The following is a 17,107-nucleotide window of genomic DNA, read 5'->3' as shown; positions in this document are numbered from 1 at the left end:
TATATTTGATCTCACCCTATTGTTCACAGTCACCTCATTTTATGCAAACTCGTTGAAGTTAGTGGGACTATTTGCCTGAGTAAGGCAAGCAGGATTTGGCCTTATCACGTAATGTGTTCAGACATAAAGCAGTACACATTCGCTTCTTTATGTGATGACAAGTGATAAAATTTTCAAGTGTTCTAGTGACTTAGACGCCAAAATCCAATTTTCAAAAGTTGATGGGACTTGGGCTCCTAAATCACTTAGGTACTTTTGAAAATTTTAGCATGCTGTTAACAAATCAATTATCTAAATCTTTAATATGTTTACTCTTACATATGATATGCACCTGAAATATTACATACCATCTATGCAGTTTTATTTTATATATGTTCAGTTTTGTGTCTAGCTCCTTGCCTTTTAGTTCCACCAAATATTTTTCTCTTTGTTTTTAATGGCTTTTTCATTTAAAAATAATAGGAAGAACAAACATAAATAGGAAGAAATTTGTCCAAAATATTAGGCCCTAACTACGTTTTCACATTAATCACTTCTGCCTTGTTTGTGCCATCAGGTTGCAAATATGTAACATAGACCCTTTGATTAGGCACTGTAGCTTCTGTGCAGAGTTTCAGCTCTCAAAAGGAATTAACTACACCTTTGTTCCTGCTTCTAAGTCTATAAACTCTTGGCTTTTATCTCCCTAGGATTGAAGACCATCGTAGGTGCACTTATCCAGTCTGTTAAGAAACTTGCTGATGTGATGATCCTGACCGTTTTCTGCTTGAGTGTCTTTGCCCTTATAGGCCTCCAGCTCTTTATGGGCAATTTGAGACATAAGTGTGTCAGGAACTACACCGAATTTAACTCTACCAATGGCACATTTTATTCAGGCGTTCAAAAGTGGAACTCCTTGGATGATTTTCTTAATGACCCAGGTAAACTCTTTAACCTTTTGAGTTAATTATCTGTCTCTTTGCATTATGATGATCAAAACCTGTTTACAAACCAATTACTGCCAAAAATATGGATGGACCGAACTCCTCCCCCAGAACAGTATTCTTCACAATGGCCAAGTGGTTTGGGAAGCTCCAGATGTGCTACCATATTTTTACTGTATTGTTGGAAGCAGTGCTAGCAGTTGGCACTTCATAGGCTGATGTGATAATGACTGAAAAACTCATTGCAGCATTGCCATTTCTTGAGACTTTCTTTTCTTTTCTTTTCTTTTTCTTTTTTTTTTTTTTTTTTTGAGTCTCACAGTATTTAATATTTTTCTTAAAGCCCCAGTCAGGTGATTATATGAAACTCTCACCTTTCTCACTCTTTTTTTTTCTTTTATTTTTTTAAAGTTTCTAGTTCTCATAGTTAGTGGGAAAAGCTTGAAAATGTGACCCCTAAAGACTCAAAAACCAAAAAGCAAATAAAATGAACCCAACGTTTTATTAATGTTAAAAATCTTATGATTTGGGGACTTAATTCCCTATACGGAGTTGGCAGTATTGCATTATCTGGTGCTGTGATAACATTACCAAAAGGTGTGCTTTCTATGTCAAAGCATTTCTAAACAATCTACAGGTTGCTTTTCTTTGAATTACAAGTAAAAATATGTTAACACGACTCCTGTATTAAAATTTTAAAAATTGCCTTTCATGTAAACAAACTTCATAGTCAGAATGAATGCCTCCACTATTGACAAAAGGCCTGGTCCAAAGCCCATGGAAGTCAATAGAAGATTCTCATTGATTTCAGTGAGCATTGGTTCAAGCCCTAAATAATTTAATGATGCTGCTGAGGAAAAGTAAATAATAGCAGCATGACAGATGTGACTCATGGTTAATGTATGAAAGGTGAAATCTGTGAGTATTTTGTTACTTTATTTATTTTGAGAGAAAGGACACTCCAGTGGTTATTTTGAGAGAAAGGGCACCCTAGTGGTTAGGACACTAGCCTGCAATTCAGGAGATTTGAGTTCAATTCCCTGCTCCACCACTGACTTCTTGTGTGATCTGGGGTAAGTCACTTAGGGCTAGAATTTTCAAGGAGTTTAGATGTCTAAAAATGCAGAAAGATGCATCTTTCAGCACCTAAATACCTTTAAAAATATGGCCGTTACTGTCTCTGTGTCTCAGTTCTTAGAGCCCTGTGTGGATACAAATTTATATACACGGATGCAAATCAGTATTTGCAGAGCTGCAGGGCTCTAAAACCACAGCAGCGAAAGGAGCAGCACATCAGGCCGCCGCTCCCAGGAGCCAGCAGCTCCTCTGGCATGGCTGTACCATGCCAAGCCCCACCCACTGGGGTGGGCACCAGGCTCACCGGCAGCTGTGTCAGGTCTTGCTTGTGTTCAAGCAGCTCGCATGCCCCCGGACAGAAGATGCAGACTGCTGTATGGAAGGGACTCCTGTCTGGGAGTGTGCATGCTGCTTGAACACACTAGCACCACCAGGGATGACTGCCAGTGAGCCTGGTGCACGCCCCAGTGGGCAAGGCTGGGGGTGGTGCAGCCATGCTGGAGGAGCTACCAGCATAGGGCGCTGGCTCCTGGGAGCGGCGGCCCGATGTGCTACTCCTTTTGCCGCTGCAGTTCCCGGTAGAGCCCTGCAGCTCTGCGGATACCAATTTATATCCACAAATGTCTGCATCTGCACATATAAATTTGTATCGGCGCAGGGCTCTTTCAGTTCTCCATCTGTAAAAAAGGGATAATACTTCCCTGTCTCTCAGAGTTATTATGAGGATAAATACATTAAAGTCTGTGAGGTGTTCAGGTTCTACAGTAATGGATGGCAGGATAAAACGATTGGATAAACAGATAGATGGAAAAGAGAAGAGAATCTGGTTCTGGCTCACTGTGTATAAAAGTCGGGAGTGACATACATTGAAATTGTCTCTGAACAAATATAGCAAATGTGATATATAATTAATATGATAGGGGAAATACCTTTTTTGGCTCAGGGGAAAATATTGCCTATTATATGAATAACAGCCTTGGTTGGGTGAAGGATTTGACTGGGTTAGAGTTTGGCTGTGCTGTATACATAGTAAAAAATAGTAATACTAATTAAAGGTTTTAACGTGTTTTTATAATAATGAAAAGTGAAGACAGTGTGGGGTAGTAATGTTCAATTACAAGTGGCAGATAGGAATCATTTAAACAAATGGGAGGAAATGTTGAGTCAGTTTGGAAAAGTATTGAGGGGCAAGGAGCCAAGTGTCTTTATAGAAACATTTACTGATCTTTAGATGAGAACGATGAAATGTTTCCAGAGATGCTGGAGAAGATAGCTACAGCTATCAGAATAGGAGCCACAATATTAACCAAAAAAAAGGCTAATATCGTTCTGTGGTGTATCAACAGGAGTACTGTATGTGAGACACCGGACCTAGATGTCCACTCTGCTCAGCACTGGTGAGGCCTCAGCTGGAGTACTGTATCAAATTCTGGGCATCACGCTTTAGGAAAGATGTGGATAAATTGCAGAGAGTCCAGCAACAAAAACAATAAGAGGTTTAGAAAACCTGGCCTATGAGGAAGGGTTAAAAAAAACTGGGCATGTTTGATCTTGAGAAAAGAAAACTTTTATCAGCTTCCCTCTCAATCTTCAAATATGTTAAGGGCTGTTAATAGAGAGGACTGTGATCAATTGTTCTCCATGTCCACTGATGATAGGACAAAAAGCAATGATGTTGATCTACAAATAAGGGAGATTTAGGTTAGATATTAAGAAAAACTTTCTAACTGTAAGGGTAGTTAAGCTCCAGAATAGGCTTCCAATGCAAGTTATGGAATTCCCTTCACTGGAGGTTTTTTAAGAACAGGTTGGAGAAACCCCCTATCAGGGATGATCTAGGTTTACCTGGTCCTGTCTCAGCCCAGGGGGCTGGACTTGATGGCTTTTCAAGGTCTCTTCACACCCTACATTGGTATGGTTCGATGATTTGCACTCCTATGTACAGGAACAGTAAAGGAGGCTAACAGGTAGTGCTGAGTGGATATATTATGTAAGCCTTGGGATTTTGTCTATTGCTTTTTAAAGCACTAGTTAGCCTAATTTGGAGTACAATATCTAATTTCAGTCACCTTGGTAGTTAACTTGGAGAGAGATTAGCACTGGGTAAGAAAGATGATAAATGAAATTGGAAATTCTTAGATATGAGGTAAGATTAAAAAACAGGGATTGTTTAGTCTTCTAAAATGACAAATGAAAGGTGACAAAGTATTTAAAGCATGGGCTATTATAAAATTAAACTTGTTGATTTGCTTGAAGCTCTTGGAGAAACTAGACCTAAGGGACATGGATTTCAGTTTAGAGATGCTATATGTAAAAATGTAAAACAAATTCAAGGTTTGGAGTGGTTGGGTTTTTTTTTCTCTTCAGAAATAATGTGAAATAGGTGGAATGGGCTTCCAATAGAAGAGAAAAAATCAAGAAGTAGCAATGTATATAAGTAACAATGGGGTGTTGGATACAGAATACTTCTGAAAATCTGGCCTTTATTTATGTACTTAAATAGGAGCTGAGCTCTTTGAAAATCTGGCCCCAATTGTGGGTGCTGAGCACTTGAAAAGCTGGCCCTTAGAGACCAAAGGCTTTAAACGTGACTAATGATTTTGGATACCTTAGTTCTTAGATACCCAGTTGGAGAAGTCTTGAGACAGGTCCTGCTTTTCAGAAAGTGCTGAGCACAAGGTATCCCAGGCCGGGCACCCAAATACTGAAATATCTGAAATCATTAGTCACTTTTGGCCAGGTAAATCTGGTATGTTAAAGGGGTATTCGTTCTGTTTTGTGTAGTAGCTGACTGCCCTTTTTGTGGGTCAGGAGAGAATTTTCTAGGGATCTTGCTTTTCCTCCAGATTAGCTATAGAGCTTTTTTCATGGCAGTATTTTTACTGTCCTCTGGCACTGAACTGTATAGAAATCAAATGTCTGGAAAAGTGTTAACTTTTACAAAAAATCCATATGATATTGACCAGAGATGGCAACTTTTTTCAGCTTCACATTGATCAGAGTTTTTCACTGAACTGTCCACAGTGATGACCAATTCCCTTTCCTGAGCTGTTTGTTAATTTAGAACCCTATACGGCTTAAGAGTACTTCAGATTTTCTCCTCATATATATATTTATTTTACTTGGCATTTATCAACATTGAATTTCATCTTTCACCACATTGCCCATTCACCTAGCTTGGTTAGATCCCACTGATGTTCCTTTTCTGGATTTGAGTCACCTAAATAATTTTATCATCTGCAAATTCTGTCACCCACTGCTCTCCCCATGTTCCCTATTGTTAATAAATATATTAAACACTCCTGTTTTAGGATACCCTGCTGTTAACCTTCATCTATGACAAAAATTGACCTTTTATTCATACTTTTTGTTTTCTGTCTCCGATTCTTTTGGATTACAAGTCTGAACATTTTCTTTCTTTCTTTCTTTCTTTTTTTTTTTTTAAATAGTATGAGCTGGATGCGTTTTCCAGGTTTCACCCACTGTCTGTAACCATAAGTGCACTTGGTCCTTCTAAAGCTTTTGCTTTCAGTTTCATTGTGTGAAATATGTCAAAAAACAACATTTCCAGCCCCAGACAGCATATTTAACCACTTTGCTGCATATTGATGTAAAGCATATGTCTTAACAAGTGGTGCTTAATATGCCTAGTTGTGTTCCATTCAGCCTACAGTTTTAATGGCTATGCCTGCTGTGACTAGCCAGCCTGGGAAATGTGGAATGAGATTATTTAAAGGCTGTTAAAATCCAGCATGCATATTTATCTCTAGACATCTCATGTCTCATCTGCCCTGTCACAGAGTCACAGGATGGTCCACTATAGAGGGAGTACATAAGAGTGGCCATACTGGATTAGATCAAAGGTCCATCAAGCACAGTATCCTGTCCTCTGACAGTGGCCAATGGCAGGTGCCCCAAAGGGAATAAACAGACAGGTAATCATCAAGTGATCCATGCCCTGTCACCCAATGCCAGCTTCTGGCAAACAGAGGCTAGAGACACCGTTCCTGCCCATCCTGGCTAATAAGCGTTGAGGGACCTATCTTCCATGAATCTATCTAGCTCCCTTTTGAACCCTGTTATAGTATTCACAACACCCTCTGGCAAGGAGTTCCAGAGGTTGACAGTGCGTTGCATGAAAAAATATTTTCTTGTGTTTATTTTAAACCTGCTACCTATTAATTTCAGTAGTGACCACTCTGGTGAAGGTTGTGTAAGTCTTTCTGTTCCAACCCCTTCTTTTCAGTCATAGATCAATTATGGGTGTGTCCACCTTTAGAGCTGTTAGTGACACGATAAGGGGAAAAAAATTGAATATGCTTTTAAAAATCGATTTCCTTTAATCTGGGACCACAAACAGTATTCTGCTAATCATAATAATCTGGCTACTGTGTGGCATCATTGCAGGGCAGAGTTAAGGTTGTTTGGGTGCCTTAACCTTATGTTTCCATAACGTTAATAATTTTGGATTTCTTTTATGTTTAAACTTAATTTTGAATTTCCTGGGTTAGAAACACTTGGTTTTGGGATAGGGACAACATCCTTGTATTGTTCTTACCCTTAGGCCATGTCTATACTAGAGACCTTACAGCAGCACAGCTGTACCAATGCAACTGCGCCATGGTAGGATCTCCTGTGTAGCTGCTCTATGCTAATGGCAGAGAGCTTTCCCGTTGACATAATCAAACCACCCCAATGATCGGCAGTAGCTATGTTGGCAGGAGAGCATCTCCCACTGACATAGCACTGTCCACACCAGTGCTTCTGTCAGTGTAACTTATGTTGCTCATGGGTGTTTGTGTTTTTTTTCACACCCTTGAGTGACATAAATTATCATGACAAAAGTGCTAGTGTAGACATAGCCTGAGATTACTGGCGTGTACTCAGCCTTAACTCTAATTTAATATAGTTTCTTTCTAGGACTAAAAATGAAGGCCTTCTATCGTTGTTCAGATGTCTGTTGGACACCTATGGTGAGATTACTTGCAGCCAGAGGGAGATGGGGAGGGATAAAGTGGCTTTAAGTCACCTTTGCACCCTGACAATCCTGGGCTGTTCAGGGGATGGAAAGCCCCAGTATAATATAAACAGTGCTGTAGACCTTTCTAAATTGCTTCAACCTCCCCAGGCTGCCTTATGGGTAGGGCCCTACCCAATTCACAGTCCATTTTGGTCAATTTCACGGTCACAGGATTTAAAAAATTGTAAATTTCATTATTTCAGATATTTAAATCTGAAATTTCACGGTGTTGTAACTGTAGGGGTCCTGGCCTCAAAGGGGCTTTTTGGGGTCTTGCAAGGTTATTCTAGGAGAGTTGCAGTATTGCCACCCTTACTTCTGTACTGCTGCTGGTGGCGGTGCTGCCTTCAGAGCTGGGTGGCCAGAGAGCGGCGGCTGCTGTCTGGGAGCCCAGTTCTGAAGGCAGTGCCACTGCCAGCAGCAGCACAGAAGTAAGGATGGCATGGTATGGTATTGCCACCCTTCTGCCCTGCAGAGTTGGGCTCTCAGTCAGCAGCTGCCACTCTCTGGCCACCCAGCTCTGAAAGCAGCTGAGTAGAAGTAAGGGTGGCAATACCGTGACCCCCTACAATAACTTTGGGACAACCCCCCCGCCCCCCCGTGACCCTCTTTTGGGTTGGGACCCCCAGTTTGAGAAATGCTGGCCTCCCCTGTGAAATCTGTATAGTATAGAGTAAAAGCACACAAAAGACCAGATTTCACAGAGGAGACCAGATTTCCCGGTCTGTGACACATTTTTCACAGCTGGGAATCTGGCAGGGCCCTACGTATGGGCTATAGTGCTGTGTGCTGCAGTCCTGCCTCTGACATGCCTGTCTTGCCCTCATGCCCCACTTTTAGCACACCCCTTACGCCAGGCCTTGGGGAGGCCTTCTGAAGGCAGGCTTATGGCTGTTTTCCACAGGGGATTCCTGCCCCAGCTGGTGCTGGGGCTTTTAAAGTCCCTTTACCATTGTAATGGGGCTGGAGTAGGGGTGAGGATGTTATCCCTAGCAGTGTGGACATAATATAAGGTCCTTCTGTAGAACGGTTTTGATCAATAGCTGAAAAGTCACAACTATTCCTTTTAATGATCATTTTACAAAAATTTCTGCTTTTTAAACTGGCTTTTGAAAATCCTTTTAAGGCAGTGTAACTTGCTGAATCCCAAATAGTACTATTACAGTGCAGGTCTGTATTGGGGGCAGTATGGAGCAGCGTCACCCCAGGGAGGATGCTACAGGTGACGCTGCACTTTGGGGAAGCATATTTCCTCCTGGAGCTTCATAATGCATTGTCCGAAGGCCTCCCTAGGCCTCCCCACATCTCTTATGGGTTAGCTAGTGTCCCAGGAGGAAGTGCCTACACCTAAGACAGCTCTGGGACCCCAACTATACCTGGCCCTTCCGAGAGAGTGCGAAAAGGGAGGCTTCTTGTGCTCTGCCCACTGATGCATACACACCAGGACTAGGTACTATCAGGCTCAGTTAAAACTCCTCATATCGATTTTTTAAAAATGCAGCTTTGAAAGTTTCTTGTGCTACAGCGCTGGTTGTGGGGTGGCAGGAAGGGCAAGAGCAGAGGTGAAAGTAAACTGGTCTGGTCTGGTACGGTGTACTGGCAAGAGCCAGTACGCCATGCCAGACTGGACCGGCTTCCCCAGCCTGGCGATTTAAAGGGCCCGGGGCTCCCTGCAGCAGCCGGAGCCCTGGGCCCTTTAAATCACCACCAGAGCCCTGCCGCCGCTACCCTGCGGCTCTGGCAGCCGGGCTCAGGTGGCGCTTTAAAGGGTCTGGGGCTCCCCACCACTGGAAACCTGGGCCCTTTAAATCGCCCCTGAGCCCTGGGGCTCCCAGCTGCCTCTGCAGCTGGTAGCTCCGGGGGTGATTTAAAGGCGCCGGGGCTCCCAGCCGCAGCCAGAGCCCCAGGGCCTTTAAATCTTGATTTAAAGGGCCCTCAAATTTTAAAGGCCCCGCCTCTTCCAGTTGAGGCCATGCCCCCTGCTCAGGACTCTGGTGTACCGGTAAGTCCTTTAAGTTACTTCCACCCCTGGGCAAGAGACAGTAGACGGGAATGCTAGAAATATTGGGGGGATGGGGAGGGAGGGGGACAAAGTGGATGGAAAGCAGTGAGGGAAAGCAGAATATCAGGAGATGCAGTGCGAAAGGATTTGCAGAGGAGCCAGTGGATACCAAGTGGAGGTAAGAGCAGCAGCAAATGTCAAGGCAGGTGTGAGAGGAATCAAAGCCCCAGAAGTAGGGAGAGCAACAGGAGAGCAGCTGAACATAATTATATGCAACCCCTGGTAGAACTACCTGGCAGTGCCATTTATTCCTGAGCATTCTTTTCTAACAATACCTTTGGTACAGCGTGTTCCATGGCTTTGTGTGTGGTATGTTTTTCATCTCCAAACTCTATTTCTCTGTTAGATATTTCACTGTGTGTGATAGAGCCAAAATGCAGTACAAGTTTGTTTTAATCACTGCAGGTTACCAGCAGGTGTGTGTGGGAGGGAAACGGGTGGGAGAGACCTGGGAGGGGAGGTTCTTTGTTGATTGGTTTCTTTGTCATATACTAGAGCTGCAAAATTATGGCGCTTTCAGAGTCATATTTTAAATTTGGGATCTGGACGTTTTGGTGGATTACAGTTCTCAGTGCTGACAGACATTTGAAGGGGAAAATTTACAAGCCAGCATACATCCATCTGGCCAAAACAGACAGTCCCAAATAATAGAAACTTCTATCAAACTTTTGCTAAAAAGCCAGCCAGGACTAGAGTTGAACACCACTCTGATTTTGCAAATGCATTTTATTTTTTTCAAAATCAGAGTAAATTTATTGCACATCAGATGCATTCCATGTTGAACAATGAATCAGAGCATCACCCTAGCTGGGTGTTTTAAGAAGGGAACAGGAGCTGCCCTCTAAAATTGCGTAGCTTACTAACAAGACACTCACTCATTTCCCTTCAGTGGGTCAGAAGCCACAGATGTTCTTAATGGTTTTCCATCTTTCTTATTTTTTAGTGTTGGCTTTGCAGGAGAGATCATGGCTCTTTGCCTAGCAGCCTATGTGAGTGCTGGCTTTTATGCACAGTTCTGCCTTGCAGGTTTTGACATAAACTGCTAAATATTTTAATTTGGAATAAATGACCTTTTCTGGTAAATTTGCCTTTGTTTACTTAACAGACTATGCTGTGAAAATTTGCTTAGATCCATTCTAATCAAGGAGCAGTGTGCACTTGAGTAGTTTTGTCCTGTGCTCCCTATTCTGTATAGGATTTTATTTAGCATGTGCATAGTCATCTAGCTAAGCGATGGCATCTTCAATGGCGTGATGTAGTTCTTCTAGGCCACTGCTGAACCTAGTCAGCAGGCATTCCTTGACAATGTTCATCATCGTCTGTGTTGTGCCGCAGTTACACAAAGGGTTGTCACGAAGGCCCCAGCAATACTGGTTTTGCTGCACAGAGACCTTGCCCGGTCCAGAATCTGTTCAACAGGGACCACTGGTGACGGAGCAGGTCAAAACCAAGCGGGCAAATTGTTCGGGTCGACGACGAGGGACTGGTTGGGGATTATAACAGATATCCATTCCTCTCGCCAGAGTGTTTCTGCCCTAGCATCCTGGAGTAGCGGATGAGACCATAATGAGCAACGTGACAGCAAACATGCAGCTGGTGGTTTAAAAAGGTCATTGTGCAGTGGCAGGCTTGAGTCGGCGTAACTTGCCAGTGGCAACCTCTCATCTGATATGAGGAGGAGCAATATTGCTTAGAACTGGGAGCCAGGGGAGTGGCGTCGGATGCAGGGTGACGGGGATGATACGCATGGCGGAATGTAACTGCGTATCCACCAGTTTGGTGTGTGACAGTCTGCTCCATACTAGTGCGCAGTACTCCGCCATCGAATACGAGGTGGCAAGAGCTGACGTCTGCAAAGTTGGAGCACGAGCATCCCATGACGAGCCTCCAGTTTGCTAAGAAGATTGTTGCATGTCTTAACTTTAGCTGCTGTCTTCTTCAGGTGGGCATGGTAACTCAGTGTGCAGTCTAAGGTCACACCTAGATAGACTGGTTCTACTTCATGCTTCACCTTCTGACCATTCAGATAAACATTCAGTTTTTAGGTTGTGATGGGGTAATGAAGATGGAACAAACTGGAGACTGTTTTTATGACGCTTGGCTGGAGGCTCCAAGTCTTACAGTAGTCAGCTAACTTTGTCATGTCCCAGTTTAAGGTGGCATCAAGCTTGTGGAACATCCGGGTCTGGGTACAGCAACAGATGTCACCTGCATAAATGAACTTTCATGACTCCATTGTTGGCAGGTCATTGATGTAAAGGTTGAACAGGATTGGCAAAAGCACAGAGCCCTGGGGTAACCCATTGCTCTGTCATCTTCAAGCACTTGTCTTCTCCCTCATATGGACTCTGAACCGCCTATCCTGGAGGAACAGTTCAACAACGCCTGTGACCCAAGGTAGCAGGACCTGTGATACCTTCACAAGCAGACCAGTGTGCCATACCGTATCGTATGCCGCTGTTAAGTTGATGAAAACAGCGCCTGTTTTCAAGTTTCTCTGGAAGCCATTTTCAACAAATGTGGTCAGCGCGAGTACTTCGTTCCATGTGCTATGGCCTCGGCGAAAGCTGGCTTGGTCAGTGCTCAAAATTCTCTCCACGTCGGGTAATATGCACTGTAGGACCAAGCGCTCCAGTGCCTTGAAGCACACCGACAATAATGATATGGGACAATAGCTTGATGCTTGACTTGGGTCCTTTCCAGGCTTTAGGAGGCCAATGACTTTTGCAGTGCGCCATATCTTCGGTAGCCTCCCTTCACTGGTAAAAGAATTTCACAAGCCAAAGCCAAACACGGGGGCCAAGGTTTTTCAGGAATTCTGGAGATATGTTGTCATAACCTACAGCTGTTCCACACTTGATGCTACCCAGTGTCTGTTCCAGCTCTGTTACAATGAATGGTTCTGGGCAGCTTCTGATCTGGTGTACACGTTTAAACATATGCCATTCGTTCCTCACTTGTCTTTGCACCTGTTTCTCCAAAGGTGTTCTGGCCACTTTAAGTAGGTGTGAAGTATAGGGTGAAAAGTAGCCAATATTTTAAAAAAGCCGTGTTTGGACCAGGAGATACTAATAAATTGGAGGGAGTGTAGAGAAGAGCAACAAAAATGATTAGAAGCTTAAAGTACTAATTTGGGAGGAAAGACCCCAACAGAATAAAGTATCCTTTAGGCAGAACTGGAAGGATGCCTAATACTTTCCATTAATGTCCAGTTTTCAATAAAATATAACTTTACCGAAATTCAAACAATTGGGATGATACTGTCCATAGTAAGTTTCTGCTTCAGTTTGATTTTTTAAAAGAAGTTTTTTTAAGTTTCAGTAAAAATGGTTTAGCTGTATCCAAGATTTTGGATAGGGGAAAAATTGGTTTTGTTTATGTTAAATTGTTCTCGTGTAAAAACAAAACAATACAAACCATCCTAAAACCATTACTTGGAGAAACTCTAGCACCTCCATGCTTTGGAGCAAGTACCTGAAATTTGGTCAGAGGATAGCCCTGGGGTCATGGAGGTGCCTCTTTAAAAATATCACCCAGATTTAGCCAAGTTATAAGCCCATGAAAATCACCATTTGCACATGCTCAGTAGTGATTTGTTAAGGGTTGGCAGCAAAGTTCTCCGCACATTCCATCTGCTATGAACTTGCTCCTCTTCTACAGAGGTACATGCCAATCTCATTTCAGGCTGCAAGTATCATTGACCTTTATCTTCCCGGAGCATGCTCCCTGATCTCACATAGCTTGAGCTCCAAGTAGGATGCAGTAGCAACAGCAACTGCCCTTTTAGCCTAGGGGAAAGCATGTGGGGAGAAAGCCATGCATGACATTATGCAAACTATGTAATGAACTATTTGCAAAAGTTTACATAAAACTATATATTTAAGATTAGAGTTAACACACCCTGCTCTGAGCAATGGGAAGGGTAGGACATGGACCTGCACAAAACTTGGCAGCACTTTCCGGGTGCTCTTGGATGTCTGGGGAGTAGCTGAGTGAGTGCCAACTACAGTTGTTGGTACCATTGTGCATAAGGAGCGTCTGGGAAACAGAGAACTTCTAGGGAGGCAGGAAGTGCTGGGGCTCTTGGGGACTTGAGCCTAGGGAACTTGAGAAGCCAGGAGCTGTCTAGGGAGTTGAGAGCTTCTGGCGGGACAGTGGTTGCTGGGTTTGATGTGGGAGTGGGGGCAGGTTTAGAAGCTTCTGGAAGTTAGGGGAGCTGCCAGGGGCACTGGAGGGGATGGAAGGGATAGCTCACTGGGTTGAGCATTGGGCTGAGCATTGGCCTGCTAAACCCAGGGTTGTGAGTTCAATCCTTGAGGGGACCATTTAGGGATCTGGGGCAAAAATTGGGGATTGGTCCTGCTTTGAGCAGGGGGTTGGACTAGATGACCTCCTGAGATCCCTTCCAACCCTGATATTCTATGATTCTATGGGTGCTGATGAGGCTTAGGGAGCTGCAGGGGTCTCTGAGTCATGGGGCTGCTGGGGATTAGAAGGCTGCCAGAGTGTAGTGAGTTCTGGGGTACCTGGGAATTAGGGAGCTGCAGGGGTCAGTAGGCACTGGGGCAGGTGCGGGGGGTAGAGGCTGCTGGGAGTTAGTGGGCTGTGGGGGGAAGTGGCTGCTGGGGTGAGGCTGTCAGTGGTTGAGGGATGTGGGGGGCAGGGGCTGCTGCGGGTGAGGCTGTCAGTGGTTAGGAGGATGGGGAGGGGCAGTGGCTGCTGGAGCTGCTGGAGGTAGAGGCTGTTGGAGTTAGGGGGGTGGAAGGCTACAGTGCATAGTGGGTGCTGAACCTGGTAAGGGGTAGAGGCTGCTGAGGGCAAGGGGACTGTATGGGGATGGTGGGTGCTGGGGCTGGCAAGGAGTAGAGGCTGTCAGTGGTTGGGGAGATGTGGGAGGGAGGGATGTTGGGCCTGGCAGGAATGGCGGCTGCTGGGAACTAAGGGACTGTAGGGGGTTCTGAACCTGCTGGGAGGGGGTAGAGGCTTCTGGGGGTTAGGAGGCTGCACAGGGAGTGGATGCTGGAGCTCGTGGAGGAGTAGAGGCTGCTGGGGTTTGGGAGGCTGTGGGGGGGCAGTGGGTGCTGGGGCTGGTGGGGTTGAGGCTGTTAGTGGTTAGGGGCATGTAGGGGGGCAGAGGGTGTTGGAGGTGGGCCCTGTTGGTGGTCAGGAGGAAGTGTGGGAGGGGATGGGTGCTGGGCCCGGTGAGGAGTAGAGTCTATTTGAGGACTGGGGGTGTGCAGGAAGTAATGGGGGTCTAGGCCTAATGAGGGGAGGTAATGGGCTGCTGGTGATTAAGAGCTTGTGGGAAGCAGTGGTGCTGGGCTGGCAGGGGAGTGAGTGGTAGAGGCTGCTGGAGATTAAGGAGATGTGGGGGACACTGGGTGCTGGCGGATAGATACTATTGGTGGTCAGGCAGTAGTTGCTGGGGGGCAGAGGATGTTGAGAGTGAGGGGGCTACAGGAACCAGTGAGTGCTAAGGACCTGGGTGGGGGGGACAGTGGGTACTGGGGTTTGTGGAAGACAGAGGCCTCTTTGGGTAGCTGCTGGTGGAGGTGAAATGGCCGGGGGGTTGTGCTGGGGGGAGCCTGTTGCACTTGCTTGTGGAGAGCGGCTGAGAGCAATACCAGGCCCTTCACCTTATGCTGTTGCTGCCATCACTTTCTCATGGAGAGGAGGACCTGGGGTTCCTACTTAGCAGGCGCCACAGCAGCTGTGAGTGGCAGAAGGGCAGGCCTTCAGGCAAATGTCTGCTGCCATCCCTCAGATCAGCTGGATGTGTGAGAATCTGGCTGAGCTGTGGGAATGAGTGGCAGGACTGCCAAATGTGTCACTGTCACATGATGAGTGATACTTGGCAGCCCTGCAGGAGGGAGCTATGAGTTCTAGGCTCAACTCTGCTGCTGACTGGTATTAATAAAGCTGCACCTTTAGAGCACTTAATATAGAGCAAGGCCTTATTCCCTTGCCTTAGGAAAAAGGCAAGCATCATTCTTCTAAATGGGTATCTAAGAGATTGCACAAGATCACTTCTGGTAGAGGTGGAATATACCCTATCACTACATGGCAGAATCGAGTCACATCCATTTAGTCACCCAACCTTTCAGATTGAATGTGCCAAATCTCTGTGCTATGTGGAACAACTAGACTGCTCTCCTCTCCAGGACCAGGAATCTGAATTCCCACGATCCTATTGCTACCTAGCAATTAGTTATGTGAGCCATTAAAGAAATATATGTTGCATCCCCCTCTGATAGCTGTTCCACAGAGGTAACAGCCTGGCGCTGCTAACAGTTTCTCCTTTAGTTCAAGTAGTAGAAGCCTGTGCTCTAGTTATAAAGGTCCTGGGTCCAGGCTGTGCTGGTGACTTGGGGTGAGCAGTCAATATGGTGACGTACTAGAATTTCTGATTTTTCAGTTTTCAATCTTAAAAACCCTACGAAATTCCATTCTAAAAAAACCTGTGTTCAACTTTAAGGTTGCAAAGTCAAACACTTGAAAAACAGGAAATACCAGTATTAAGGTTGCCTGTGAAATCTTAATGCATATGCACAAGGAGGCTGAATTATAATGCATTACAATTCAGTTTGCTCTAGAGTATCCCTGCCTCATTTGGTGCACACTGTGGACAGTGATTAAGGCAGAGGGTTGTAAGAAGAGAAGTTTATTTTCTTGTGGTTAAGACACTGGATGAGGACCCAAGAGAGTGGGGTCCTATTCCTGGCTTAGGTTTGCCTTAAGTATTGGTAATCATAATTTGGCATAATTCCTGACTTTACCACCTTAAATGTTCTTTTAATGCAATTTAATGTACCGGATTTTCATATATAATAGATAGATGAAAAGAATAAAAACTGTATAGTTGTCTGTCCACTGGCACTTACATACTAATCTGAGGGATGTTATGGAAAAAGCAAAGATATAAACATTGGCAAAACAACCTGTGTTTCCCTAACCTTGTTCTTGGAAATGGCTGAACTGCTCTGACTGATGCTTTCCAAAATATTTAGCCTGAAGCAATGACCCAGCATGGAAAATTTGAACCCAAATGATTAAAGCCCAGAAAAATTATAAACATTTGAAAACAGGAGCTTATAATGGAAAGCATTAAACTACCTTAGCAATTGGTTTTGCTGACAGTTCATCCTATTATAAGCAGGAATATAGAAAAATTAAAAGTAAAATGTGAACAGCTGGCTAAGCAACAACTAAGGGGAAGATGGAACGTTATAACAATCTATGAGCAAGGATGCAAATAGGAAAGAAAGAATGGAATGATTTAGGATAATAATGCGAAGGGGATGACTGAGAATAATAGGGTGAAATTAAGAAAAAAGAACACGTAATGTGAATATCAGGAGAAACTTCCTGGCTGAGATGTAATGGTCTGTGAATCCCGCAAGGGAAACAATAGAAACTCTGTCACTTGAGGCATTTAAAACTGGATTTGCAGAAACACTATTAAATGTATCCGGTCCTGCTTTGGAAGGGAGATGGACCTGGAGACCTAATAGCTTCTTTCCATCTCAACTCCTGTGAATCCCTAATTTTGAAAAGGTGGAGGCATCCCACATGATTTGCAACACTAACTGTTCTTTGGTATTGTTGCTGAATTAATCATGGGCCCAATCCTGCTCCCACTAAATTCTGTGAGAGTTTTTACAAGTGAACACAGTGGGAACCAGATGAGGATGCACATCATTCTCTTGTGTTTTCCTGGAGATGGTGTGGGTCAGATGCTGGGAACTCATGCATCCTAAGGGAATGTACCTTTCTCTCAGCTGGTGGTAGTGCTCTCTTTTGGAATTTGTTCCATCTTATCACATTTGTTTCTGACAGAGGATGTAGCTAGTAGTTGCCTACAGCAGAGAAAAGGAAAAATGGTTCTTATTAAAGACTCAGAGAACAAAACAAGTTGACAGCTATTGATTTATGGTTGCATACAAATATGACACTGGACCCTCATCACTAAAAACATGGAGAGAAAAAACTCTTATTGTAATAATTGTGGCTGCTCTGGGCTATATT

At 44.3% G+C, this 17,107-nt stretch overlaps 1 protein-coding gene and 1 long non-coding RNA gene across 6 annotated transcripts in view; one reads left to right on the top strand and one right to left on the bottom strand.

The window, feature by feature from the left end:
• Positions 1–13,481, bottom strand: part of LOC122464783 — a 34,700-nt gene extending 21,219 nt beyond the window's left edge. Inside the window, exon 1 of the long non-coding RNA XR_006289143.1 lies at positions 13,312–13,481. This is a non-coding gene — a long non-coding RNA (uncharacterized LOC122464783). The remainder of the gene's footprint in view (positions 1–13,311) is intronic.
• The window catches only part of LOC102931383 (sodium channel protein type 5 subunit alpha), a 314,377-nt gene that overhangs the window by 94,532 nt on the left and 202,738 nt on the right, over positions 1–17,107 (top strand). For all 5 annotated transcript variants that reach the window (XM_043541607.1, XM_043541605.1, XM_043541603.1 and 2 more), the window contains exon 7: positions 690–920. In XM_043541607.1, the coding sequence (XP_043397542.1) occupies positions 690–920 (231 nt within the window). The remainder of the gene's footprint in view (positions 1–689; positions 921–17,107) is intronic.

The sequence above is a fragment of the Chelonia mydas genome, chromosome 2, assembly GCF_015237465.2.
Source record: "Chelonia mydas isolate rCheMyd1 chromosome 2, rCheMyd1.pri.v2, whole genome shotgun sequence".
In the NCBI taxonomy this organism is placed as follows: Eukaryota; Metazoa; Chordata; order Testudines; family Cheloniidae; genus Chelonia; species Chelonia mydas.
The sequence above is the reverse complement of the archived record's forward strand: the minus strand, read 5'-3'. Positions and strand labels throughout refer to the sequence as shown.